Here is a 26,959-nt window from a genome sequence, read left to right as displayed (position 1 = left end):
GCGTGGCCGGACGCCCTCTGAAGGCACGGGCCATGCAGATGACGAGGAAGAAGGGGGGCCATGCGGTCACCGGGGACCCATGCCCACAGAGAGTAGAAGACCACACGTATCGCTGAGAGGCGGGACAGACGTCACGCCTCCACTGAGGCGAAGAAACGAGGACGCCATCAGTCAGTCCACCTGATCTCGTCGCCGTGTCGCGTCCACGGAAACGCGTGCAACCGCAAAACATTCAAAGAACGCGCAAGAGAACGACACCAAAACATGTCGGCCGCCGGGGCCCGGTGCGCACTCACGCGCTGGTTCAGCAGAAGGAGGGGGCAAGCGGGTGGGCGATACTTCGTCGGCAGCGCTCACAGTCCATCGGCACGCCGTTCACCATCGATCATAAGCCGACATGCATATGTGTACGTCGGTCGCTGGACAAGTATCGAAGTGACCGTGTACGTGCGTGCGACACCTGAAAGAGATCGGCAACGCTCCCCCTCCCCCGCCCTAGAGTGGAGCGAGGTAGAAGAGGGGCTCTCCTGATGGAAAGTCGAACGACTGCCGCCGCAGCAGCAGCTGGCAGGCGATGGCCGTGGCGACGCTTCTTTTCCCGCTTTGGTTTTCCGTGCGCCACCCCGCGGGCCACCTCGGGCTGACAACGGCGCTGCCACACGGCGGGCATTCGTGCGCGCGCGTGCGTTACCCGTTTTCGCAGAGGCAAGTGAGATCGGGGAGACACGGGCTGAGAAGCGTTGGGGTGGAAAGGGGAGGCGGGGGCATGTGCGCCAGCGCACGCGCATGTGTACACGGATACACACATAAGGGGCGTCTGAGGGTGTGCGCCGCAGAGCTGGAAGGGCACCCACATTCACGCGAGTCACCGAGGCCGGGAGAGGGAGTGTCGGGCAGGCTGGCGCGAGTCGAAGGAGCGTCACTGAGCAGCTCGACACGTCGCCACGGCGACTGGGATGCAGCGCAACGGGGGAAGCGGAAAAGAGACGCAGCGGATGAGCACTGTGGACGCTTCGAATATGATCTGGCAGCGCGCACACGTAGGCGCGCGTACACAAGCGCCTACGCATCACGATCGACCTCCCCCTCCCCACCCCCTTTTTGAGCGGAAACGCGTGCCCCGCACGCCATCCTCGCCCTCCCTGGGACTCTGATCCCACACGGCGACACTGGCCTACGGAGCCGAGGGAGAGAAGGGATGGATAGCTACGTCGTACACGCTAGCGCTCGCGCTGCGTGATGCGCATCTGTTTTCGATTTCCTTTGCGCGTGCGCACCTCTCGCTCTTCTCAGCTGTCCACTCAAGGCAGCAAGCACAGATCATCACGCACATGTGATGACGCACCTAAAAGGGAGGGGGGCGCTGTAAATCCAAGCACATGTGTGGCGAAGTCACGGCATAACAGCAAGGCGGCGGCGCAGACCGCAGCCACTTAGACGAAAAGCAGCAGGGACCTCAAAGAGAGGAAACAACCGACAGAGCGGTGTGGTGCCGAGCTCGGTCAGAGCAGAGGAGGCGAACACGCAGCGAGAAGAGAACGATGTCTAGGCCACGGACGCAGAAAAGCTAGCCGGCCACGATGCACGCGCGCTCGGCCCCTCAAGACGGGTGTGCGCGCCTCAGCTCGCAACGCGCAACAGCAGCCCAAGGACGAGTAGCAGCACGAGCAGGCACACGACATACATGCAGATCGACGAATCTTCCATCTCGCGGATGGCGCGGCGGAGGCGGCGGTTCATCTGCGTGAGCTGCGCCTCGGCCGCCTCCGCAGACACCTCTGCCTGCTGCAGCAGCGCCTCCTGCACCGCCAGCTCGTCCTGCATGCCACGCGCGTTCTCCAGGAGTCGGTGAACGCCGTCGCTGATGCGATCCATGGCCGCGTCGATAAGCTCGTCGTTGGCCTGCACCGAGGCAAAGAACTCGCGAAACTCCGCATCCTCGCGGGCACTTTGGAGCATCAGTAGCGGCGATACCGTCGACGCGACGGCGCCGCCGGCGCGCGCCTCACTGCCTTCCTGTGGGCTGACCCAGCCGGCGGCGCTTTCACTGCCCCGCGCCTGTGCGGAGGAGGAGAAGGAGCACGCCGCGGCAGCGGTCACGCATGACGGAACGGGATTGGCGCCTCTGCCGAAGTGCGCCATGCTGCCAGCCGACTGCTGCGGCTGTGCGGGTCTGTTCAGCTGCAGCACCGGATCGTCCAGAGACGACACCACCCTTATCCCAAACACGTCACGGTACCACTGCTTTGCCCGCTCGACGTGCGGCAGCGCCCGTTGCCACTCAAGCGCCTCCAGTGCTGCTGAAGGAGCCGAGGCGTCGGCGACAGGTGCAACGGCAGCGGAGGACGTAACTGCGGGTGCCTTGGCAGCCGCCCTGGAGGCGAGTCGCGCGGCTTCACGCTGCAGCTGCTGAAGGCGCTGATGAGCACGCCTTGCCTGCTGCCGGCTACGAGCAAGCTCCTGCTCTAGCAGAGCGGTTTCGGTGGAGCTCGACGGCCCTTGGCGCCCTTCCTGTCGGCGGAGCAGCCTCGTGCTCTCGTCATCGTCCGCGTCCACGGCGTCTCCTGCCTCCTCCTCTTCTCTCGATCGGCCGACGCCGGCGCTGGTTCGGCGCCCCAACGCAACCTCAAACTCCTCCACATCGCGCAACGCCTGCCGCAGCTCTGCAACGCATTCGACGCATCGGTACTCTGCCTGCTTGTATGGGGTCAGCGTTGCCAACCGCTTCTGCTTGGCTGCCTCGGCGGCACGGCGCTGCTCAACGGTGGTCCCAGTGCGGCTGCTGCCGCCTCCGGTGGTCGCCGCGTCACTTGTTAAGCGCAGTTGCAGCTGTTCGAGTGTGCGTATGGAGCGCTTCATCGCGCAGCTAGATGATCGATCGGGGTGGGATAGGGATGGGAATTTGGGGCTTGGGAGGGGGGGGCAGAGGTTTGGATGCCCAGGCGAGTGGTCTTGAAACACACACACACATGCAGAGGGAGAGGGAGAGAGCGGCACGGCGAAAGACGGGAGACGCTGAGGAGGCGGAAGGGGGAAGACGTGAAGCATGGGGAGCATGCAAAGACGCGCCTATGGCTCCGAGAAGAAACGAGAGCATGGCTGCGTGTGCTGTTGTTGGTGTCAAGCGTGCAGTGCACGATCGGAGCTGCCGCATACACACGCACACGTTCAGACGTGCATAGATATCGGTCTCACCTCGCATCACGGGCGGCGCGTCCTCTGATAGAGCCCGCTGGCACCAGCAACTCGGAGCATCATCATCAGCAACAGCAGCAGCGGCAGCAGTGCCTCTTTTGATATGTTCGTCAGTTCGCTTGCTTGCGCATCCGTCCACAGTGTTCCGTGTTCCTCCATACTCTGTTCGCAGCACCGTCCCGCCCCTCTGCCACCTCGACGCTGTTCGCATTGCGGTGATCGGTGCCACGGATATGCGCCGCCGGGCGCCCCTTTCCTGCCCATCACGTTGCCGAATATGCGGAATCCACGCCCAAGACATTAAACGCGGCACACAAGCAATGGCACGCACGCACGCACGCACACGCACACACACACACACACACAACAATGTAAAGCGCTCGCTCACACCGCCGAGCGCTCCACCAGCTGCAGCAGGTATTGCATCTGCGACTTCCCTTGCAGCTGCTCTGCCGCAGCGACGGCCTTGGCCCACTGCGCCACTGTCACGGGTGACGCCGACTGAGAATTGACGGGCACCTCGTCGTCAAAGGCAGCTGTCCTGTTAGTCGAGACATCAGTGTCATCGCCGATTTCATCGTGAGGGTCAGCACAGTCACCTCGCTCACCGCCCGTGGGGTCGTTGGAGCCCTCAATGACAACGCGGATGGCGCGCGCGACAGCGGCTGACACGTAAGACATCGACACATCGAGAGACTCATCTCCCGACGTCTTGCCGTGCGTAGGCCTCGGGAACGTCTCGCCCCGCGCCGCCGCGCCGCCTTCCGCCTGCTGAGCCGACTGCGCGCGAGGCGGTGCCGCCGCCCGAATGCATGGGGTGTGCAGCCGCGTGATGAGCCAAAGCAGCTCGCCAAAGGTGAAGCGCTCCACATCGTTGGCGACGAGCACCGCCACATTCGCCAGCAGGCGCCGCGCCTCGAGACACACGTAGTGAAGAAGCTGGGACGCGGTCGCGTCCGTGCTGCTGGCGTCGGTCGCTGCGGCAGAGATCGAGAGCTTGAGAAGCGCGAGCACCACCTGCATCAGTTCGTTCGTGGAGGCGCTCGGCAGCAGCTCCGCCATTGTTTCCATCACGACACGCATCTTCAGCTGTAGAAGCGAGAGCGATGCCTCCGTGCCCGTGTTGGCTCCACCCTTCGCACTCGGCAACGGTAGCGCCGCCGACGTCTTGGACGTCATGAGCAGCAGTAGCTGCGCGAGGTCATCGCAACGGAGAAGTTGGAGCCGGTGGCGGGCACGACGCTCCACGTCAGACATGCGTCCATCCATCACGGGCCGCCCTGCCACGGACGCGGCTGCTGCTGTCTCCTGCCTGGCCGCCCCTGCATGGCGATTCGCTGAAACGCCACTGGCGGACGCGTGCAAGCGTGCGCGTGCAGCCGCCGCGACATCGTCGTCACCGACAACGCACTCAAAAATCTCGCGCTGCAGCCGCCGCGACTTCCGGCGCCAAAAATCTGTCGCATATGTGACAAGCCACGTGCGCGCGCCGTCACGCCGCATCGCGCAGCTCAGCCCGTACGCGCGACACCGCTCTGCCATCTCCTGCGCCGAGGCTAGCACACCGGCGCGTCGGAGCAGGGCGATCCGACGACGCTTGTGTTCGCCAACCGTCGTCGCCTCACCCGTTGCCCTGGGCGCGCGAATCGATGGCACCGAGAGGGCGGGGCAGGGGCGTACCAGCCCAAGTACCATCGTCGTGGAGAGACTGTTCCAGGACGCAGCGGGATCGTTGCTGCGGTCGAAGTCGCTGCCGCCAGTGACGTATTCTAGCCAGCGAGCCTGTTCCACGATCTCGGCAGAGTCACGGGTGCTGTCCCTCGCTGCGGAAGAGGCGGTGCTGCTCGGGGCTTTGGCTGTATCGCCCTCGTAAGTGGGGCTTACCAGCTGCCCGCCAGCGGCGCCGTCACCGGTATGGCAGACCTGCTGCGTATCGAGAGAATAAAAGTTCAGAGCGTCGCGCAAGTTCATCATCAACAGCGGCCGCACACCATGCGCTCGATCCGCCGCCTGCCAGTACGCGCGTGCATGCTGCAGGATGGCACCAGCAGCGTTGTGCAGCACATCACGGGCATCATCCATATCACCCGCCACGGCTGCCTCTGCGAATGACGCTGACGGAGCGGTCGGTGTCGTTGCTGGCGAGAAGGGGCGAGTGCGCGCCGCTGGCAGCGCCTGCGCCTCCGCTGGCGCGCCCGCCGCCAGCTCCGGCTGGCGCATCCAACACTCCAGTCGCACCTGCCGTTGTGAGATGCCTGGATCCACCTCACGCACTGCGCGCACAAACTCGGCGATTGGCCTCCAGTCAAGCACGAGCGGCCGCTCTGCTGCCGCGTCTGAGTCCTCAGACCATTCGCCCGCGGCGTCGTCCAGCGCGGCGGCCGTGGTAGCGAAGAGGTCCGTCGTCGGTGCACCGCATCCGTCGCTGCCTACAAGAGCACTCACGTCGTCGCCTGCCGTCGGTGCGCCGGTGTCAGAGTCAAGCGCAGCCTTATCGCGTGCCTCAGCACCGTCGCCGACGCCGCTGGCCTCAGTTACGCCGTCCTCTCCGATGTCAAGCACGGGCGCAGCGGTTTCACAGGCGCCTCCCTTGGTTGCCGCTCTCGCCGCCGCCATTGCCTCAACGGCGGTCCGGTGGAAGACTCCAAGGGGCATCTCCTCCGCTGCCGCGCCGCGATACGAAGAGGCCTCCGTCACGCGCCTCTGCCACTCCGCCTCTCGCTCAAGCACCGCCACGAAGTCGGTATGCCGCGTACTCGCCAGCTGATCGATTACATTGCACGCCGCTTCCAGCCACGGCTGAACCGCCTCGTCTGCCAGCACGGACCTAGGAGAGGCATAAAGACGCACCACCTCAAACGACGTCAACGCTGCGGGCGAGAGGGTGTCGTCGCCTGCGTCACTCGGTGCAGCGATGCCCGCTGGCCACTCGTCCGCTTGCGCGTGCTGGCAGCCGCCGGTGTGCGGCGCAGTTCGCATCGCAGCGCATACGGCGCGTGGCATGCCCTCCGCCTCCTTGCGTGCGGTGGTAGGGCTGTCGCCCGAGCAGGCGCGCTGCCGTGCCAACACGCGCAGCAGCTCCGTCGTCACCACCAACAGCACCATCGGCCCCATCGCCTCCGCCACGAGACACGCGATCGACTCGACGTCCAGTGAAAGCAAGAGTGACGACAGCGAGCCGCGAAGTTGATTCCACTTGTTGAGTGTGGGATGTCGCATCGTATCAGCCGTGTGGGTGTCGCTTCTCGTCACGCCCAGCGAACGCCAACGCCTGTTGAGCATCTGAAGCGCGTACCCGCGGTACCTGGGCCAACAGACATCACGATGCAGCAGAGAGCGCCAATACTGCACCGGCAGCAGGCGAAGCAGCAGCACGGCCTCGTGCGCGGCTGGGAAGCGTGTGCCCCCGAGGGTGTCTACAGGGATGACAAGGCTGTACTTGTCACTGCTTTCGCAGGCGTTGCCGCTGCCGCCCTGAGTGAGAGTAGCGGCGGTGGCGGTGTTGGCGGTGGCAGGCGAGGAGAGGAGCTCCAGAGGGGCTGCGGCGAACCCGCTCCCGCGGTGAAACGATGCATTCGTGGCGGCGGGAACGATCGCCTTCTCTACAATCTGCACGGGTGGTATGAGCAGGCTCAAGAAGAGCCAATCCAGCAGCCTCGCCATTCGCGGGCTCTCTTGCACCACCGCCAGCTGCATTACCTGGACGACCGTGACGGCGGACGCGCACTGCAGCGGTCGGCGCGAGCGCGCCAGCAGGAGCAGCTCATAAAGCGAATTGCGAAGGAAAATCAGCGCGCTATGATGCGCCCTGCCTATGTGCGCCGATGGAGCTCGCCGCGGGGCCGCACGTGTGCCCATGGCCGAATATGCATCCCCATGCCCTCCTACTCCTCCGTTCGAGGCCCACACCGTCGACGACGCTTGCACGTGACTTGCCACCATCAGCAACGCCGCCATCGTTGCCGCAATGCTCTCCGGAAGTCGTCGTGCATTCTGCACGCCTCCATCGCCCAACGTGCGGGTGGGCTGGAGATGACCATTCTGGCCCATCCGCATGGGGCCTACCCCCGTCTGTGAGGCAGCAAGCATCTTGCGATAGAAGACGGCGTTCCCCGCGTTCGCTCGCTCACGCCGGCTGCTGCCCCCGCCACGGCCATGTGGATCCTTTCCAGCATCGCTGGACCACATAGCCCCCGCAAACGTGGCTTGAATGAGGACGAGCACCAACTGCGGGTCCATGTCGCTCAAAGGTCCCAGCATCAGCGGCATGTAGCGCATCTTCGCCACCCCCGATGTCGCCTCTCCGGTGATCGAGGCATACACAACGAAGGGCTGGAAGAGCTCGAGTGTGCTCTTGTGCAATCTGTTCAGCGAGTGATGTGCTCGCTGCTGCCGCTGCGGCAACGGCGGCTTTGACAGCGGCTGCGGCGTGGAGGCATGCTGCTGGCGCTGCTCTTCCAGCCCTCTTACGATGTTGAGGCAGTGCAGGAAGAGCACCATCGATCGTGGGTGAAGGGCCATGGCGTTGACGGAGAGCCAGTGCATCTCTCGAGGCTTGAACACGATGCTCTTGGTGAGGCCGTAGTGCACAGTGCGGTACACCGTCTGAAGCACATCCGGCACACTCCGGAGTAGCCACGGTGATGCGCCGACGTCTTTGCCATCCTTCAAGCTGGGATTTGTGTCCTGCATCTCGACGGCAGCGTCCAACTCAGCCAGCGACCCCTTCACGAAGGCGCTGCAGCGTGCGAAGAGGCTCGGCCACTGCGACGTCGATGCCTTCGTCGACGACGAAGGAGCCGAGGAAGCGACGCGGGAGGCGTTTGGGTCCGCCAGCCACAGAAGGTGGAGCAACTCCACCAGCTCCTCTGCAGTGCAGCTGTGGTGAGGCACGAGTCGCTTGAAGCAACGGAAGAGGGCGTCGACGTAGCGCTGGCGCAGGTCGTGTGGCAGATCCACTCGCTGCGTCGGCAGCGTCGCCCACGCCTGCCGTCCCACTGCCGCCCCCAGAACGTGCTCCGGCGCTGAAGCACTTGAAGCGGCCGACGCGATGCTCTTTTCGTGGTCGGGCGCCGTGCGGGCAGCGCGTAGCTCATAGTAAAGCGCGGCGTCGGGTGCGGTAGACAGGAGAACCGGGTGCGACAGGAACAGCTGCCGGACCACGTGCAGGAGGATGTGAAATGAGTCGCATTGGGCTGGCAAGGCGTTCAGAGCAGCCTCGAGCGTCGCCATGTGTGGCGCAGAGGAGCGGCCGCTGGTCTGGAACGCTGTCGTGCTGCCGTCGCCGTTGACGCTAGTGGCATCCGTAGTGGCGCCGGACGATAGGCCGGTGGAAAGCCCATGAAGCGATGACTGCGGCGACCACCGGTGCGCAGCAAGCCCAGCAGCAGAGTCATGGTACGCATCTTCCAGGCAGAGGAAGCTGTCCATCATCGGTGCTGCTGTCGAATGTGGCTGCGATGGTGCAGTCGCAGCCTTATCGGCCGTCGTGGCGGCCGCGTTGGCATCATGCTGGCGTGCTTCCAGCTTCGCGTAGAACGGCAGCAATGCCCACTCAAAGAGCTCGAAGCTGTGGTGGCTCGTACTCGAGCACGACGCCGCCGATGGCGCGGCGGCGGCGGTAGTGGCGCGCTCGGTCACCGGCAGCCGTTTGGCGCCGATCTCCCGTAGCAAAAGCGGCTCGACCCACGAAGTCGAGGGCGACGTGCCGTCCCCGCTCACTTCGGCATGCGCGCGCCGCGCTACCCACCACGGCAGCCGCGATACCTCTCCAGCGATCCGCTGTAGCGGTGCCTCGCGCAGGCTCGCCCTCAGCTCACAAAACAGCTGCCGGTGGATCAGCTCGTGAACGGGCATACCCGCCGTCGCCGGTGCGGCCATATTTGCCGGGCATGGCAGGAGTCTCTCCGTCAGCACTGCCAGCTGCAGCGATACCCGCAGGTCTGTCGCTACGCGCTCCGGCTTCATGCATGCAGCGTCACCCGCGCCGCTGCCGTCCGTGTGAAGCGCGATCGCCATCAGCCGCGGTCGCAGGGCGGCTTCGCAGTGCGCCAAGCAACAATCCACCGCCAGCAAGATGGATGGCGGCGCCAACGCCTTGGCGGCGCCCCCGATCCTGCGCGCGCGCTCGCCCGCGACGGGAGACGTCTCGGCCGGCTCACGCGACGCAGCACGCGCGCCGAGGGCGCGAGTGTGCGACGACGCGGTCCATTGACTCGCGACGCTGGTGAGGCTCAGGTACAACGTCACGAGAGCCTCCAGCGGAACCGCCTCCGTTGGCGCTGCAACTGCGGCGGCCTCAGAGGCAGAGCCGAAGAGTAGCCGCCAGGCCATGCGCAAGATCAGCTCTACGTTGCAAAGGCTCAGGGGCTCTGAGCCTGCGTGCCACTCGCTGCTGCCAGGCGAGGCGCCATCGCGGCGCAGGTCGGCGGCGTCATGCAGCATGGCGTCGTCAACGCGGCGTTCCGCTTCCGACAGCAGCGTCATAGATCGAAGTAGCGGCGGAAAGGCTGTCAGCGGCATTCGTGCGCCCTCATTGGGCGACTTTGAGTAGGCGGGCTCCCACAGCAACTTCGCCACCGATTCGAGGCTGTAGCACGTCGGTGCACCGACGAAGCGTGTCGGTGTTCGGCCCCCACCAGCGCCTTGGCGGGGAGCGTGACGGACGGTGGACGATCGCGTGGCACTGCCTCGCCCACCCGTGTGCCCGCGCACGGCGCTGGGCGTCGTTGTCGCCGACGGCGGCGGATCCAGCACGCGACCATCTCTGCTGATCCGGCGCAGCGTGAAGTGGAGAAGAGGGAGCTTGCCACCGCCGTGGCGATTGTCCGTGCCAGTCATCTCTTGCAGCTCGCGAGCGTCGGTTTCCATGCAGAAGGTGTAAGCATCTTCATCGTCTGTGGTCAGGAGTCGCAGCTCGTGTGGCTCGACGCGCGCGTTTAAGCTCTTCATCGTGTGCGACGAGAAGCATCCAGCCAACCGCCCCGGCAGACTCCAGGTGGCGGTCTGGCCATGCTTCGGGCCAGTGCTGTGCTCCAGGCTGCCGCTTACCCACAAGAGCTCCGGCACCGTCATACTCGTCAACTCCAGCTCCACCAAAGCCGTGACCAGCGGCACAAAGGCATCGTTCGGGATGGTGCGCCACATAAAGTCGCTTCTCAGATACTCGCAGATAAGCGGGCGCGCTGCCGTGGTGCTGCCGAGGGCGTTCAGCACCGCCATGTAGGACTCCGCACGCTCGCTCGTGCGGTACACCCTCAGCACCTCATCAGGCGTGCCCATACTCTCGGCAGCCGCGCTGCGCACTCCCATTAGCCGCAGTACGTAGAAGGGCACCGTCAGAATTTCTCGAACCCCGTTCGCCGCCGCCGTCGTCGTCGTCGTGCCATCGCCGGTGACGTTCGGCACCGCCACTCGGAGCCGTGTGTACGTGCAGGTGTGCGTGCTAAACCCTAAGAATCTCGTCGAGTACGCACGCATGAGAGCCGTGCTCGACATGACAGCCAGGCGTTGTCTCGCCTGTCTGGAAATAGCTTGCCACATGATGCGTCCATGCTCCCGAGACCAGAACTCGTCCGCGATGGCGGCGAAAACGTGCAAGGTAGCCATCCCGGCCGCAACCGGCGCACGGAAGACGACGCACGATCCCGTCGCATGTGGTGCCACAGCAGTACCGGCCGCATCAGCCGCTGGCGTCGTGCCGGCATCTCGCGCGACCACGTCGTGACGCTGAAACGAGCTTGTGGCGGCAGATGAAGACAACTCACCGCCGCTGGACGCCGTGGCGGCCGTAGCAACACAAGCACCGCCACCGCCGCCCCCGCGGTCGTCGCTTGCGCAACCACATCCCACATCAGCGTTACCGCTGAGGAAGCGCGCCGGGGCCGCCGTTGCCACATCGGCATGATGCATCGGCCACTGGGACAGCACTCGGTCGAGAGTGGCGGCGATGTTCGCAAATGTGCCAAAGTTCAGCCACTCAATGTAGCGCCCGCTCGAGTAGATCAGGCGGCTCAGCTGCTGCACGAACGGCGACGACGGTGCGGCGAGATCGTCACTTGGGGGCAGAAACGCGTCACGTACTAGCTGAAGTACTTTCGTGTCCAATGGCGCCGGTGCCGCCTCTCGCGCCGGCCCTGTGCTCTGCGAGGCTGCGGTCGAATGTGACGAAGCGGGGTGCGGGCTGGGCCCTGCTGCTGCTGCTGCTGCTGACGTGCTCTTCTCTGCAGCGGCATGCGTCAGCTCCACTGTCGTCGCGCGAGCGAAGAAGGCCAGCACCGCGGGCAGCTGGTACGTCCGGCAGAGCGGTGCCCAGTATACACCAAGGAGAAGAAGCCTCGAGACGGCGGCGGCGAGGGCCGACACGTCCTCCTCGGGCGGTGCACTGGGCTCCGCCGCTGGCGTCGGACTTGCGGGACTGGCGCTGCCAGCGACCGACGTCGTCGCAGCATGGACGCCGGTCCTGTCTGCTGCAGTCGTCACGAAAATGTTGAAAGAGCGGTCGTGGGCGCATAGGGTGAGAATCGGCAAGAAGCTACCGATATTAAAGTTGCCAAATCCGTCCAACGGCGACGGCGTCGTCGTCGTGGTGCGCGGTGATCCACTGCCTGTCGTCATGCAGTCGTGGCCCTTGCAACCACCATGACAGCGTCCCTCTCGCGCGGCCTTCGGCGATGGCGCCGTTGCCGAGGGCACACGCGGTGATCGCGCGGAAGAGGACGCTGCTGCCCCGCCAAACCTCGATGTGGGCGATGACGCTGAAGACGGCGGAGATGGGTCGCCGCCGCCGCGCGCTCCCCGTGCGTCCAGCGGCGGCACAAACGGCGGCGGGGAATAGGTTCGCACATCGTAGCCCGCGCGCACCTGCTGCATCGAATTCCGGGAGACCAGCTCCTGCGCTCCTGTGTGAGGTCCGCCATCCGCGTCGAGCCTTGCGGTGATGGCCTCAATCGTGAGCCGCAATGCCCGCAGCGGCACAGCCGGCTGGCACCGCGGCTTCCTCGGAGGCCGCGGTGCGCCAGCAGGAGCAGCATCTGTCATGGACCCACGCAACTGCTCTCGCCCGTATTGGAGATGGTCGGCAGAAGCTCCCACACCTCCGCTCGGGTCGCTGGCGATCCCGTGAGATCTCGGCGCCACAGATGTGTACGCATCTGCGCCGTGCCCGTTCAAGTCAAAATAAACCTCGTCGCCGCAGCGAGCCACACCGCGCAGGCCGAGGGCCCGGTGCAGCACCGCGGCGAGCAGCGAAAAAGTTTCGATGTCAGCGCGCGACATGTAAGGCAAGCACGTGCCGCCGTCCTGTGCACTTGGACGGGGAGCGTGCTGCTGCTGTGGTGAGGCAGCCGGTGCGGCTGCCGCTGTGCTGGCGGCCGCCGTCGTTGCCTCCACAGTGGTATGGGCCACTGCACGGTAGCTACAGTCATGCCACTGCTCAACAGCGCGGCAGTAGTGGACGAACTCGCCGTAGAGCAGTGGCAGCAGCCCATCTGCAAGGTAGCGCTCGAGATTCACAAAGGAACTCTCACGCGGGGGCAAGGGCGCGGCAACGGCACGCGGCACGAATGATGCATGCGCGGCGACCTTGCCGTCGCCACCCACGCCCGCAGCACGCCTATCACGGCTCCTCAGCTCCGAGAGCGCCACCGCCGCAGCTTCCCCGCGGCTGCCGAGCCCGTCGGAAGACGCCGCAGCATTGGCTTTCTCGCGCAGCTGCAGTGCAAACCGCATCGTCACCGGGCGCAGCACCTCACGCATCAGGCGACTCTGACGACGATGCACCTCCAGCGTCCGCATCAGCGCGAGCGCCAGCTGCGCCTTGTCGTTCAGAGTACTCCTTGGCGTGCGCGTCGGGCTGCTCGCAGGGGCGCCCAACGCAGCGGGCTGCGGCTGCAGGGGGTCTGCACAGGCCTTCCCCTCTTCGAACACAAGGTAGAGCAGCGCGGCTCGCGCGACCCACATTTGACGTATCTCGCAATCAAGCCTGTTGCACATCAGCAGAATGGCTTCCGCAAGCGGCTCTGTCCACGGAACGGTCCCCTTGCCCCACTCTTTCAGCTGCCGGGACGCATCGGCACTGGCAGGAAGCGACTCAAGCGTGTTCGGATGAGACGCACGGGGCGGCGGCTGAGGTGGAAAAGAAGGATGAGCGAGAGGCTCGACGTCGCAGCTCGCGCGCGCGGCGTCGGCAATGCTACTGCTTGCCCCCGATTCCACATCGTGTCGCTCAACTGCGGCATCGCCCCCGGGTGTTGACACCGTTGACCCCGTCAGCAGATCAGCCTCCGGCACCGGCGGCATCGCCATGAGTGTCGGCAGGATCTGATGCATGAAAACCAGGGCAGCTCGGCGCGTCATACTCGAGAGGTGAGTTCCGGCGCGGTTGCAGCTGACCGCGCGGCGAAGGGTAAGAAGGTAGCTGCAGATGGACTCCGGCGTGGCGTTGTAACGCGTCGGCGGAGCAGGAAGTCGGGCCGCTTCCAGAAGTGCTGGCCCCTGGCCCGGGATGCATTCGTCTTGCCGCGCTGGCATGGGCGTCCTCTGTGAGGCGGCGGCGGCTGACAGGGGCTGTTTTGTGTGCCGGGGGTGGCCACTGCTGGTGTCACGCGCATCACGACCGTATCGGCCCGCTTCCTCGCTCGCGCGCTTTTCGGCGCTGGTGGAGGCGCTCTCACTGCGCGCAGCCGCCCGCTTTGCCTGTCGTCTGCGGTGCACCACTTCCTGCCGCGTCGAATCCGTTGCAGCCGCTGCGGCTGATGGGGTCGGCACAGAAAAACGGCCGTCACCGCCGCTGTGGCCCTGCGGCGCAGGCTCAGCACATGGCGGTGGCGACGACGCCGTGTGCAGTGGGCACTTCCGTGTGACAATAAACGGGGCACTGGCAAGTGTGGAGGACTGCAGGCGCCGAGTCGGCAGTTGAAGGCTCGATCGCCGTAGCGCCGTGGCGGCGCTTCCGCATCGACAATGTGCGCGGCATCTCGCTCGCGCCGCTGCGTCCGCCAGCTGCTGCGTCTCCACTATCGAAGCTGCAGCAGCGCCACAGATCAGCGCGCCCCGCGCCGCCGCCGATGATGCGTAGGAGAAAGTGCAACTCGTATTAGAGAGCCAGGTCACTGGCGAGGACCCAGGAGGGTCATGGCCAGGGCGCCAGCCACGTCGCTGCATCGCGCCGCCGCAGCCCTCTCCTCACTCGTGTGCTTCGAGTCCGCTACAAAGCCAACGCCCCGAAGCACACAGCGGTCGAGCGGGAGCGGAGACCGAACAGAAGCACAACGCGAAGAAGAGGAGTGGGGGTGGTGGACGAGTGCGCGAGGCGTGTCGCGCGCACACACGAGGGCAGACAACAGCGGTGAAGCAAAGCAGCCGGCACGCCGTCACGCTGACCCGCTACCCGCCCCCCCCCCGCAGCGAGACAGACAAGATGAAGGGGTGTATGTGTGCGCGCTGGTATAGCTTTCACACGTTGACAGCCCCCCCCCCCTCTCTCCCTCCCTTCTTCCCTCGTCCCACACAACGCACCACCTCTCCGTTGGCCTTCTTAGATTTCGTCTGCGCTTGTTACCTTCGCGCCGCTGCGTTACGTTAGCCGCATGCGGTAGACGCTCGTGATAGGATGATAGACGGAGGATGTGGAAGGCAGGAAAGAGTGTCCGAGGGCAGCACACGAGGAGGCTGACAGAGACGGAGACAGGCAACGCGCGCTGATGATCGCGCTGGTAGTGGTGGCGTTCAGGGGGCCAACCGCTTTTCTCGGGGTTAGGGGTGGGGGTGTTGTCTGGCTTTGCACTGCCACCATGGAAGTAGACGGAGAGTGAAGAACGGGAGGATCAGTGAAGGGGGGGGGTGCGCACATGCGTGTGCGTGCGCCATCAGCTTGGACAAGAAAGGAGAGAAGAGCGGCCGGAGGCCTGGAAGGCGAACGGCACGATGATGCAGCAACGGCAGGAGGGCTGTGCTGCGCGACTACATGGACGCGTATGCACAACCTATCCCAGCTGCCACGCCCCACCCCTTTTCAGCGCATCCATCGATGGGGCCCCGCCACTTCACCGTCCTCCCCCCTCCCCCTCCCTCTGTTTTGTCATGCACGCAATATTGTGGCCGAGCTTCTCCTTCAGCTTGGCTGCTGAGCGAGTCGCAAGCGAGGGTTTCCGAGACAGACAGAGACAAGGAGAGGAATGGACCGCCAGAGGTCGCCACATCGGGTCCGGGGTGAAGGCGAGGGGGTAGGGCGATGGCCTAGGCCATCAGGCATAGACACGATGCGGCGTCAACCACAAGCCGAACGCGAACTTTCGACGCGGCCGCGAAGGAAGCGTGAGGCTGCACAAGCCACGTAAAGGCGCGCGTGTGCCGGCAGAAGCGAGCCGGGGGGGAAACAAGCCAGAAACAAGGAAACCGCAAGTCCATGGACCACATATTTGTTACATGAGCGCACGTTCGCGGAGCGCCAGCACGCGTCGTGCGTGCTGCTGCCTGCGCGCCTGTGTCCGTGTTCACGCCACAGAGGAGGGCGAGATAGAGAGAGAGACGGAAAGGCAGGCAGGCACCCGCTGGCTCACCGCTCTCTCACCCCCTCTCTGCTCCGAACGATGCTGGCAGCCCCTTCACCCTTCTGTGCTCCTGCCGGGCGCCAACCGAGTTGAGCAAATCTGCGGAGAGAGCAAGGGAGAACGAGAGGAGGGGCGGGGCCTGGTGTTCAGAAGCGGCAGTTGCACACAGAACTGACACAGAAACGCGTGCGGGGGGAGGATGGTAGAAGAGGTCAGCGCCTGTGTGTTGGGTCGCCCCATGCCCCCTCTCTCTACATTGTATAGCGTACATCATACGCGCAAGCAGGCATACCGGCACATATATCGCAAAAGACGGAAAGGAAGGAACGATGCATGCGACATCGTCGCCAAGGAGATCCTCACATGGTGGTGAAGGCACGCACCAGAACCACCGCCGCCACCATTTCACATCATCTCCAGCGTCGTCCTCAGCATCGCGCTTCGGTAGCCTTTGCGCCTCAGCGCGATCTGCACGTTCTGCGCGCGCATCCGACTGCCGCCGCCGCCGCCATTGTTCGTGTTGTGCGCGTTGAAGCCGAGCTTGCGCAGGTTTAGCTCCCCGCACGCCAGAGGGGTTGTGCAACCTGCCTGCATCAGCTCCACCATCAGTACAGAGCCGTCGGTCTCCGCGTCGGCGTCAGCGCCGCTGCTGCCATTGCTGCGGTGGATAAGGGTTCCTCTGGTCGCGGTGCGGCGCCGGTGATCCCTCGAGCGGCCGGAGGCGGTAGCGGCGGCGGAGAGCAAGTTCACAATCAAGGTCTGGCCGAGAAAGTTGAGAGCCCTGGCACACGATGAGGGCGGCAGCGTGGAGGCATCGGAGGCCATCGCAGAGAGCGAGCGCACCGTCAACGAGTGCGCGCCTTTGCCGGACGACGCCGAAAAGGCGCGCACGGGGGCGGCCGCCCCCGAGAATGGGACTGCTGCCGTCAAGCTCAGCGGCACCGCCGTGGACGCCACGGACTGCACTGCCGACCGCACCCGAATGTAGTACAGGCCCCCTTCCTCTCCAGAAGGCTGCTGCTGCTGGAGGCTGTTGACGTAGCCCGTTCTCTCGCTACCTGCCGTCCTCGGCGAGATTTGAAGCGGTGCCAGTGGTGGTCGACGGCAGCGGTGCAGCGTGAGTCGCAGCACCGCGTCGGCCGTGGCCGCGCGCCCGGCAATGGTGCAATCAACTGCAAGAAAGCGTTCTTCGTAGCTGTACGGGCGCGAGTAGCGCCGCTGCTGCTCCGCGATCCACTCGTGCAGGAGGGAGAGCGGGACGCGATAGAGAGCTGCGAGGTGCTGCAACACCTCCTGCACCGGCCATTGCGTCAACTCGAGCACGCCGAGGTGGGTAGCGATGAGCTGCTGCAGGCCACCATACTGTTGCGCGGACGGCGGTGGCGCTGGTGGGTTTGCTTGGAGTGCCGCAGAGGTCCGCAACAGTGAGGGCGTCGTGGAGGATGAGCTGAGTCGCCTCGCCGTTGGCTTCGTCGCCGTCAGCGCCAGCGCCGACGAGGACGACGATATCGCGGCCGCCTGCACGGTCGGCTTACTAGCTGTGCCATCCCATGTGGCTGACGGAGCGCCGATCGTCAGCTGCGCTTCGCGCTGTAAGCGATCGCGTAATTCGCTCATGAGCGCTGACACCGCAGGCCACGATACGGAGGGCACGTGCTTGTGCGCGAGTTGAGTGAGGGCATCAAGGTAGGCGGTGTGCGCCTCGAGCCGGTTCCCAGTGTCCAGCCGCACCGCCTCGTCGTAGATCAGCTGCCGTTGACGGCACAGCACCGCCTGCGGCAGGTGCGAACGGGCGATGGCGGCGTCCGCCTTGTTGCGCCTCGGAGGCGGGGATGCCGCTATCCCCTTCGCAGTTACAGCGGTGCTGCGGAGTCGTGCATTCGACAGCCCCGGCGGCGGTGGTGGCGGCAACGGCGTTGGCGTCGCGAGCGCCGCGTCCGGTGGCGTCGCCATCTGTGATAGCAGTGTGCGGCTGCGCATCAGCAGCAGTGGATTGGTTGGCTCCTCAGCGACACGCTTCGCCGCGCCAGTGCGCCGCGTGCCCGGGCACGTGTCGCACGCCATCATCTGCTCTCGCAGCGGGCGCAGTCGCTGCAGCATGGCGCAGGTGCATTCAATGTCGTGGGCGTGCGCCTGCTCCGCCTCCAGCTCCCACCGTCGCGTAGCCAGCAACTCCTGCTGGAGCAGCACCGCTGCGTGCTCGCCGACGCCGATGACAGGCGGCAGCGGCTTGTGTCGGCGCACGGTCTTCTGCTTTGGAAAGCTCTTCTTGCGTCGGGGGCGGCCGGACGGCGGTGGCACGGCGGCGGCGGCGGCAAGGCTGTCCGCGGGTGTCTGCGCGCCGAAGGCAGATGGCACAGAGGTGATGGCCTGTGCCGCCACAGCGCGCGGTCGCGCAGCCGCCGCCGTGCCGCCGCCGCCCCCGAGGGGTAAAAGCAGCGTGGAGAGCGGCGCAGCGGGGACAGAGCTGAGTACACTCATCGAGTTTGCCGCGTCGCTTCCGAGTTGGGCACGGCCCTGACGCTTTCGCCGATTCGGGGAGCCGCAGGAGTCAGGGGGAAAGAGGGATGCATCGGCACGTCGCTCCAGCGCGCCGGCAGCTGTCGCGGACGCAGGGGTTGTGATCGCGGCGTTACGTGTCTGTATGATGGAAGGCATCTTCACAGACGTGCGCCGACTCAAAGTCTGCTGCGCTGGGAATCGCAGATCGGGTGACGTAGCGCTCTGTCCCAGGTGATGCCGGCGCGCCGCTACCTCCGGTGAGCTGAGCGGGGCCGCATCAGCACCACCAACAACGACTCCGGGGTCTGTAGCAGCAGCTGCCGTCCTCGCAGGCCTGGATGGGTGGCCACCCCGCGTGCCGCACAGCGCGTTGTGCAGCCCGTATATGGTGCACTCGCTTGCCTGTGCCAGGCGTCGCTGTAGCTCGTTGCGTAGGTACTGCTCCTCTTCGGCCGCTGCCGCACCTGAAGCTGCGGCAGCGGCCACGGACGCACGCGCTGAGAGGCACGTGGTGTTGTCGGCCGCCTGCTCTAGAGTCGCCACGTCGCCACCGAGAAGACACGAAGCGGATGTCAACGTCTGGGCGTTGGCGGTGCGCAAGGTGCCGTTGCTGAGCGTAGAAGAGGATCGCGCCAGCGATGTCCTACGCTGATCCGGCGCCGCGATCAACGCGAGGGGAGTATCACCGCCAAACCAAAGTGGGTCCGAGTCCTTGCCGCCGCCGACGCCACTACCGCCACCGCTGTTCTTCTTCCCCCTGACCCCGTCTGCCTCTCTGTCCGCCGCTGGTGCCTGCGTCACACGCTTCGCATTCGCCGCCGAGTGCCTCATGTTCAAGAAATCGCTATCAACGCTGTCGTCATCGCTACTGGCAGCGCCGTCGTCGGGCTGCACATCGTCGGGGATGCCGCCCCACGAGACGGTCAGCGCCATCAGATTGCCAGCCACCGGAACCTTAAAGAGATTCGGTGTACCATCTGGCAGTCCTGCCACGCTCATCAGCCCGTCATCCGTGGTCGCAGCCTCCACAATGGCCTCGCGGGGCCCCGCTTGCGCCTGCACACCCGCACCACTACCTTCTGTGTTGCCCTTGTAGGCGTGCAGCAGTCGTTGCTGACTCGCTTGAATCTCGCGCTGTAGCACCGGCGTCCCGGCGCGCATGCACGCTACCCGTCTGTGCTGCAGCGCGACCCACCCCCGCGCCGTCCGATCGCGCAGCTTGTAGACCGCCATGCGGGACATGTTTGCAGCAGCGGCTACCTCCGCCGAGGCAGCTAACGTTTTGGAGGACACCACTTCAGAAGCGCCGCGCGCTCCGCGGCGACGTCCGCGAACCCGCGTAGCCTGCACAGGCCCAGCTGCACTACCCGTGCGAAGGTAGGGACCGGGGGTGGCGACAATATGGTCGTCTTCGTCGAGCTCCGTCATCTCGGAGAAGGTGGCCGAGGACCTGGCCTCGTCTTTGTCTGTCCCCTCGCCGTCCATGCTGGCGCGGCCGCCGTCACCAGCCCCAGCGCTGCCATGCAACGATGGTTGCTCGGATGGATGGCTGACTGTGCTGTTGCTTCGGGGTGTGGTGGCCTGGTGCGAGGCGCGCCAACACGCCAAAAGGCCATTCTCAGCACCGTCGCACGTCTCGCGGCGACGGCGCTGATGTGTTTGCCGACGTACCGCGTTGGCTCCGCCCGCAGCCTCCATGCGCCGCATGATCACCATGAACTCGCGCATCTCCTTTTGGGACTGCAGAGCCGCGGCCACGCGACGCTCGTGCAGCTGCGTGGCCGCCTGTGCTGCAGGCGGGTTCTTGCGAGACGCCAACGTCACCGGTTGTGGAGGCAACGGTGATGTGGCCACCGTCTCCTTGTGGGGACGAGAACGCGTTGGAAGGACACCCAGCGTAGCCCGGATCCACTGTGAAGCAGGAAAGATGCCTGATGTGGTGCTGTTCGCCTCCGAGGTCGCCGCCGCTGTGTACGCTGTGCTAAGTGGCTCATCTCCTGGGTTCAAGGCGGCACGGCCGCCACCGCCGCCACCGGAGACCCACGCCGCCTGCAGTGGCAGCTGGTGAGGCGCGGACTGGCAGAAGGACAGCAACGGCGAATGCTTTGGATGGGGTTGCTGCGCCTGCGATGGGGGCGCACGCTGCGGGTGCTCGCCGGTTAGGCGAGGCTGTGGCGCGGCGGTGCTAGGGGTTCTCGCCACCGAGACCGACCGCTTCTCCATTGTGGCCTCCGAGTGCAACACGCACCTTGTGAAAGAGCGGCACTCGCCATCACCGGCGGCGGCGCCATCCTCCTTCACGTCGCTGCTGCGCACGGCCTGCCTCTGTGCCCTGTTTCTGATCTGAAGGTTCTGCAGTCGATGCGATACCGCCGCATGATCCTGCAAGGACAGGGGGGCACCTGACAATGGCGGTGATTTTCGGTCAGCAGCGGCGGCCCCCGACGCTTGTCGCCGTTCCTCCTTCCACGATAGAGCGGGTGCTACCATCGCTAGCTCCACGTCGTCGCTCCTCGGAGAGCTTAGAGTGGATTCTCTGAAAGAGTCCATGGACCACACGGAGGTGCCGGGGCGTGCCGTCGCTGCAGAGTCTCTGTCAACATCCACGAGCCGCCACTGATGTGCCCTCGTGGATGACTCCTGTGGAGGCGATAAAGGGTTCATGCACGACTCTATTTCCGCGGCAGCCGCCCCTGCGGTGTCCTTTGACGCTATCGCTGCCATGACACGTGATCGATGCGCGAGGGCGGGGAGGAGGTGTGGGAGAGGGAGGGGGTGCTAGCACTGCTGGTTGTATTCCGTTGGTGATGCAAAACAGCGACAGCTGAGCAGCCAGCGGCCGTGCGTCTGTGCGCTTACATGCCGAACACAGACAGGCAGAGCGCGAGAGAGGGGAGAGGAGAAGAGCGCAGGGCGAGACACGGTGGATGATGAGCAATACGTGGGGGGGGGGGGCAGAGTCCACATGCGTCACGTCGCCGGCGATGATCAAGATGAGTAAAGGGGCAGGCACAGCTAACGCAAGCACTGCACAGGAACACCTGTCTTGGCGTGCGTCGGAGTGTGTTGGTGCACGTGTGTGCGTTGCCGCGAGCGTCACCGACAGCTGGAAGGTTCATCAGCAATCAAGGGACGGCTGGGGAGGGATCCCTCCCGCAACGATACCAGATGAAAGGAGAACATGAAGATCGCATTAAGGAGTTACAGCGATGAGCACGAAGTAAGCAACCGCACGAGTGCCCTGTACTCCCCTGCCCACCCACACCGGCCCCCACCCATCAGCCAAGGCGGAGGGGCAAGCGGATGGAAGAGAGAGGGGGGCACATCGGCGGAAGGGTTGTCTTACGCACACCGAAACAACGATGACGCTGGAAAGAGCCTTACCAACAAAGGAATATGCGTATATCGGCCAACAGAGACGAACACGACGGAGAGAGACGAGGACGAGATTGACGGCAGCGGAGAGTGAGCGGGAGAGAGACATCCAGCATCAGCGAACACCAAGACAGACACACAGACACAATCGCGTACACACGCAGGCGTTGTTTCCACTTCCCCAACGCCACCATCAGCGCCAAGTACCACCTCACCTCGCCAGGCGCCCTCCCCCCCCCCTACACACACACACGTGCAAGCTGCTGCTTGCACTCTCATCAGGGGAATGGAGAAGGAGAATAGACGCTCGCAAGTGAATCTCTTTCTCGCTCTGTCTGTCTGTGGGCCTGTGTCTGCTGGCATCAACTCCCGCGCCTTTCGGCGCGCTGTATCCATAAGGGAGAAAGGCGGGCGCATACGGCGACGAGGTCGAAAACGAACAAGACCCGCACGTGCCAAGGGCACCCCTTCCCTCCCTCCCCGCCCGCTCGGTGCGGCGAGAGGAAGGAAGGGGGAGGGAGGGGGGAGGCACGTTGCCGTGCGCATGTGGGGCGGGTGCACCCACCCGCTCACTCGCGGACCCGCTGCTGTCCGTAGAGTATGAGTGCTGACAGAACCTCCCCTCCCCCTTCCCTGAACCCGCTCTCACACCCTCTAATGTATGCTGCCGGTGCTGCGGGTCGCCGACGCATTGGTGACTTGAGCGCCTGAAAAGTGGGAGCGAGCCGGCAGCGCTGCGTTGCTGTGGGCAGCGAGGAGGTGACGGTCTGATGTTGTGGACGGGTAGTGCGAGGCGGTGTGCGTCACGTCATAGTGCCGGGGATCCCGCGCCAGGGCAGAGAGCGGTGCAGGTGACTCCTGTACCACACCGGTCGGGTGCGTGATGCGCAGGACCTCGATTCCAGAGGTGCAGAAAAGCTGCTGACGGGCGTCGGAGTAGGCTGACGCAGTCGAATGCAACTGCCGCTGTTGCGCGGTGACCGTTGACGCAGGCGGCACCGTGGTGAACGTGCCTCTCCGGCCGCGTGGAGCAGCTGGTAACATGCCGGCGGCAACGGTGCTTGCCCCGCTGCTCACAGAGTCACCATCATCGCTGTCGCAGCTCTCTTCGGCGCCGATACCGCGGCTTTCTTCAGCTGGGCCTGGCGTCAGAGCAGCAGCCGCTGTTGCACCACCTCCGTGGTGACGGGTGGTGAGAAACGCAGGTTGTGCCAACGCCGCCGGGGTGCGGCGCGCTGCCACGTCGGTAGGCAGCTCCAGCGGCGTTGCTGTCGTCGCCGAGTGGGGCGGCGTCGCTGGTGCAGCCGCGCTTGGCTCACGAGTAGCGGGGCTCTGCGCCCGGCGTCGCTCTACCGCCGCGGCGGCGCTCGGCAGCGTGAGGATCTGATGCCCCTGTGCGACAGCCACGCCGGCATTCCGCAGGACTGGAGCGACATCGACGCCCGTTGCGGCTGTAGCCGCTGCAGGGTCGGAAACACGCTCTAGCCGAGCTGCCCCAGCACTGCCGCTTGCAGAGGGAGAGGCATAGAATGAGGAGGGCGGCCCAGCAGAGAGCTCGCACGACTGTGGCAGCTGCACCTTCTGCGCAAGCGGCGGTGGCGCGTGGACCCCACGAGGCTCGCTGCCGGCACGGACATCATCCTTGTCGAGGAACGTTACCAGGCTTGCGCTCCGCTTTCGTCGTGGGCTGTTATGGAGCGGCGAGCGGCCGTTCATCGAGGGGCTGAAGGAGCCGCGGTGCGGAGCGACCGCCCACCCCGACGGGCTGATGGATGCGCCGCCGGCAGCGGTGAACATTGTTGGTGCGGGCGAGCCCCGCGCCACCGAGGCTGCCGCTGGCTGCGGGCTCACAGAGGAGAAAACCGACGGCGACACCAGAGCAGGTGCGAGGGCCTCGGTGAGATGGTCTACCGACAGAGGCTTTGCGATGGGCGGCCTACGCGCGGCTGTGCCTCCACTGCCGCCCCGAGCTCCCTTCGCCGTCGCCGCGGTGGGCTGGGAAGATGCTGCTGCCGCTGGCGGCCGCACCGGCGATGCTCCACGCTTGCCGAAGAACAGCTGCGGCACGCCCTTCGTCACTGTTGTGCTCACCGACCGCACCGCTGTCGTGCTGCCAGCCGATGCTGTTCGCTGAGCTGCCAACGACGACGAAGCACCGCCACGTGAGCGCACTGGCGGCTGCGACGACAACGGGCGGTCGCGCCAGTGCCCACGTGGTTTCGAGTTAGCCGATGCAGGCGCAGCATGTAGAATGAGCAGCTGCCGAGTAGGCCGCGCATCTGAGGAATGCAGCTGTGCGACAGGGCGCTTGTTGAACTGCGCGCGGCACACAGCCGCCTTTGCTGTTGCAGGGATGCCATCGCCGCTCGCGCGAAACAGCTCCGGGCGAAGCCTCCGCCGTGAAAGCGACGAGACGTGCTGCGACTTGCGGGGCGACGACCGGCACGTGGCCGCCCCCGCTGCGGCAGCGCCATCCTCGCTAGCCATGTGAAGCCCCTGCGGAGACGGCTCCAGCTCCGTCAGCGAGGTGGCGTCGCCGCTCTCGCGCGCGGCAAATGGGGGCATCGTCGCCAACGTCAGCGTCAGTGGTTTGAACATGGCGCCGTCGTGTGGACTCAAAGAAGCCAGCGCAGCCGCAGCCACGGTTGTGGTGGGTGCGTTCGTGAGCAGCGCTTCACGGCTTGCGCCCGGTGCTGGCTCTGACTGAACTTCGGCAGGGCGCCGCCGTGCCTGCGAGGAGCGTCGGTGCACCGGTGCGTGTGCGGCCTCGTGCCACGCGCGTCGCGGCATGAGCTCCGAGCATGCTGCGGTGGCGGCAGTCTCCTGCGAGCGCTTGAAGCCGAAGTAGTACTGCTTCACCTCATCAGAAGAGCTGCTCCGCTGCGGCTGCGAAGACGCTCGCTGCAACGGCACTGGGGATGTGGGTTGCGTTGCGGGCTTACCATGCCACGCAAGCGCAGGCGCGCCAGAGAATGTCAGCTCGTCCAAAGGGAGGTCGCGAGGGGTGTCGTCGCCGCCCCTCCCCTCCCCTGCCGCTGCGGCTGGTGTGGAGTGTAGCGCGGAGCCGCCTACGAGATCCGCTAGCAGCTTCGGCACCGCTCTGTGAAGGTCAGTGGCAGTCAGCGGGTTTTCTAGTGAGCTGACAGCGACATCCATGTCCGCCTCCGGCGTCACCTCTCCCAGGTCGTTTGGGCAACGATGCCGCTGCGCTCGCGGAAACGACCGAAGCTGTTTGGGAAGGCTGGCGGCGGCAGGCGGAGTAGCCAACGCAGCGCGCGGAGCCACGGTAGCAGCACTGCGAAAATGAATGTCGAGTGATCGTCTTGACGATGCCGGCGTTACCTTCTTGGGCCTGTGTCCTGCCAAGAGCACGGTCGTCGTCGCCGGCGGCCGCGGTGCTGGAGGCTCACCGTAGTGCGAGAGTGGCGTGACGCCGCCTTCGAGGGCAGCCGCCATCATCTCGGCGTTTTCGCAACGGTTCGTATGATCCGCGTACTGCAGCAAGCTCACAGAAGCCTCACCAGGGCCGTGGCTTGTGCCATCCATACCGGTGCTGGCATTACGCATCGCAGTCACGGCTGGCGAGACGAAGGTCGCGCCATCGAAAAGTCCTACGTTGTCCTGCTTCTGCTGGTGGCGTCTGCCGTGGAGCGACGATGCTGGTACCGAGGCAGACGCATCGAGGGAGCGGCTCCAGGAGAATAGCAGCGTGAATATGAGCAACACGATGAAGAAGCCGGAAAACCCGAGGGCGAGCCACCACCAAAAATCATGACTGATGCCGTCCGCTGTCTCGCCCGCAGCCGTCGCCACCGTCGCCGTCCCCACAACCACGAGTAGCAGTCGCGGTAGCCTCTGCTGCGCCCGGGAAGGCCACATTCGGTGGGAGGAAGGGGGTGCAGCCGAACGGCTTTCGAGGGGGACTTCACGTGTGGCTTGCCTTGTACGATGTTGTGTCCACATGCACCTGTGTGCGTGCGCCAGTGGGTGGAGATGAGGCAAGTGAGCAGCGCGGCAGGACACGAGCAGGAGGGAGAGCCGGCGTGCGCGAGACTGTAAGTCGGCACGCAAGCGCGTATCCCAACAAGCAGTGACGAAGCCAGAGAGATGAGCGCGAAGCTCCGCACAGCAGAGGCGCCGACAGGCAAGCGCACAGAAACGGACACGCCCGTGCGCGCACGGCACGCAGACAAGCACAGTGCTGGCAAGGCTCCCAGCGGAAGACAAGATATGCGGAAAAGGGTACCCGCACGAGGCGGCATACAGCAAGGAATGCAACGCACCAAGAACAACAAGGAGGAGGGAGATGGAGGCGTGGGGTAAACTTCGTTGCTGAGAGGGTGTGACGGATGGATGCATACCGGTGGACGGGGTGCACGCCGCAACAGCAAGCCACTCACGCCCGTCGCAACGCACACCGTCAGCGTATCGGCCCTCACCCCCGCATAGACATGCAAGCAGACGCAGACGTATGCGCGAGCGTGCTCACATGACGACGCGCCTGCAGAGCGGGTGAGTTAAAAGCAGAGAGAGCACAGGCAACGCAAACCGAAGCAGCAGCAACGAGGGACGGCGACGAGGATGCCCCAACGCCGCAGTGGCGGTTTGAGGCGCGGTGCACAGAAAGAGACGGTGGCCGAGGAGCTACGAACAGCACGCACAAGCTCACAACTACGCCACCGAGCAGAGAAAGGGGAGCAACGCGGCTGTGTCTGTCCCTTCTCTGTGCCCGTGGGTATGAGTCGGCTCCAGCGGTAATGGCGTGGACGGACCGCGAAGAGGAGGCCTTTCGGAGGGAGAGAGGGAGTGTAGGGTCTCCTCCTGCACGGGTCGGACGCCTTCGCTGCGGGAGTCTGAGAAGGAGGGCACCTCTTCTATTGCGCTTTTCCTTCGGCTGCTGCTGATGTTTGCCTGGATGCGTCTCTTCGCTTGCGTGGGTGTGGCTTCGGGTGTCGATGTGCAGGGAGAGAGGAATGCGATGAGAAGCCTCAGGGCACGTTGAGAGAGGGAAGGGGAGAGGCGTAGGGAGGCGATAGAGGTTGTATGTGGGTGCGCCGCCTACAGAGAGAGGATGCCCTCTGCCTGCGGAAGGAACCTCACTCGTTCAAGGTGCATAAGCGCCAATATGGAGCTGTAGGTGTGCAGCGGCGATGGAAGCGTGCTCTTGCGTAGACAAGGCGACGTAGACAACCCCTCTGGATGTCCCTGCAGTCCATGCCTAAAGCCGCTAATTGCAGGCTCTCAATGGGAATGTGCGCGTAGAACAGAAAGTGGCCGTGAGGACGTGGGGAGGGGGAAGGGGAGGGAAGGGAGCGCCGCACGCCGTCTGTGAATCG

At 65.1% G+C, this 26,959-nt stretch overlaps 4 protein-coding genes across 4 annotated transcripts; all 4 read right to left on the bottom strand.

The window, feature by feature from the left end:
• Positions 1-1,620: 1,620 nt before the first annotated feature.
• Positions 1,621-2,859, bottom strand: LDBPK_060850 (hypothetical protein, conserved; the record flags this gene model as incomplete). The annotated part of the gene is made up of 1 exon (XM_003858343.1): positions 1,621-2,859. One exon carries the CDS (start codon positions 2,857-2,859, stop codon positions 1,621-1,623), a length of 1,239 nt encoding a protein of 412 aa, XP_003858391.1.
• A 720-nt stretch (positions 2,860-3,579) lies between these two features.
• On the bottom strand, positions 3,580-14,358 carry LDBPK_060840 (hypothetical protein, unknown function; the record flags this gene model as incomplete). Its single annotated transcript, XM_003858342.1, has 1 exon — positions 3,580-14,358. One exon carries the CDS (start codon positions 14,356-14,358, stop codon positions 3,580-3,582), a length of 10,779 nt encoding a protein of 3,592 aa, XP_003858390.1.
• Positions 14,359-16,151: 1,793 nt separating this feature from the next.
• On the bottom strand, positions 16,152-20,972 carry LDBPK_060830 (hypothetical protein, conserved; the record flags this gene model as incomplete). The annotated part of the gene is made up of 1 exon (XM_003858341.1): positions 16,152-20,972. One exon carries the CDS (start codon positions 20,970-20,972, stop codon positions 16,152-16,154), a length of 4,821 nt encoding a protein of 1,606 aa, XP_003858389.1.
• A 1,305-nt stretch (positions 20,973-22,277) lies between these two features.
• LDBPK_060820 (hypothetical protein, unknown function) lies at positions 22,278-25,502 on the bottom strand (the record flags this gene model as incomplete). Its single annotated transcript, XM_003858340.1, has 1 exon — positions 22,278-25,502. The coding sequence occupies one exon, from the start codon at positions 25,500-25,502 to the stop codon at positions 22,278-22,280; it is 3,225 nt and encodes a 1,074-aa protein (XP_003858388.1).
• Positions 25,503-26,959: the final 1,457 nt, after the last annotated feature.

This window comes from Leishmania donovani, chromosome 6, assembly GCF_000227135.1.
Source record: "Leishmania donovani BPK282A1 complete genome, chromosome 6".
Lineage (NCBI taxonomy): Eukaryota > Euglenozoa > Kinetoplastea > Trypanosomatida > Trypanosomatidae > Leishmania > Leishmania donovani.
The sequence above is the reverse complement of the archived record's forward strand: the minus strand, read 5'-3'. Positions and strand labels throughout refer to the sequence as shown.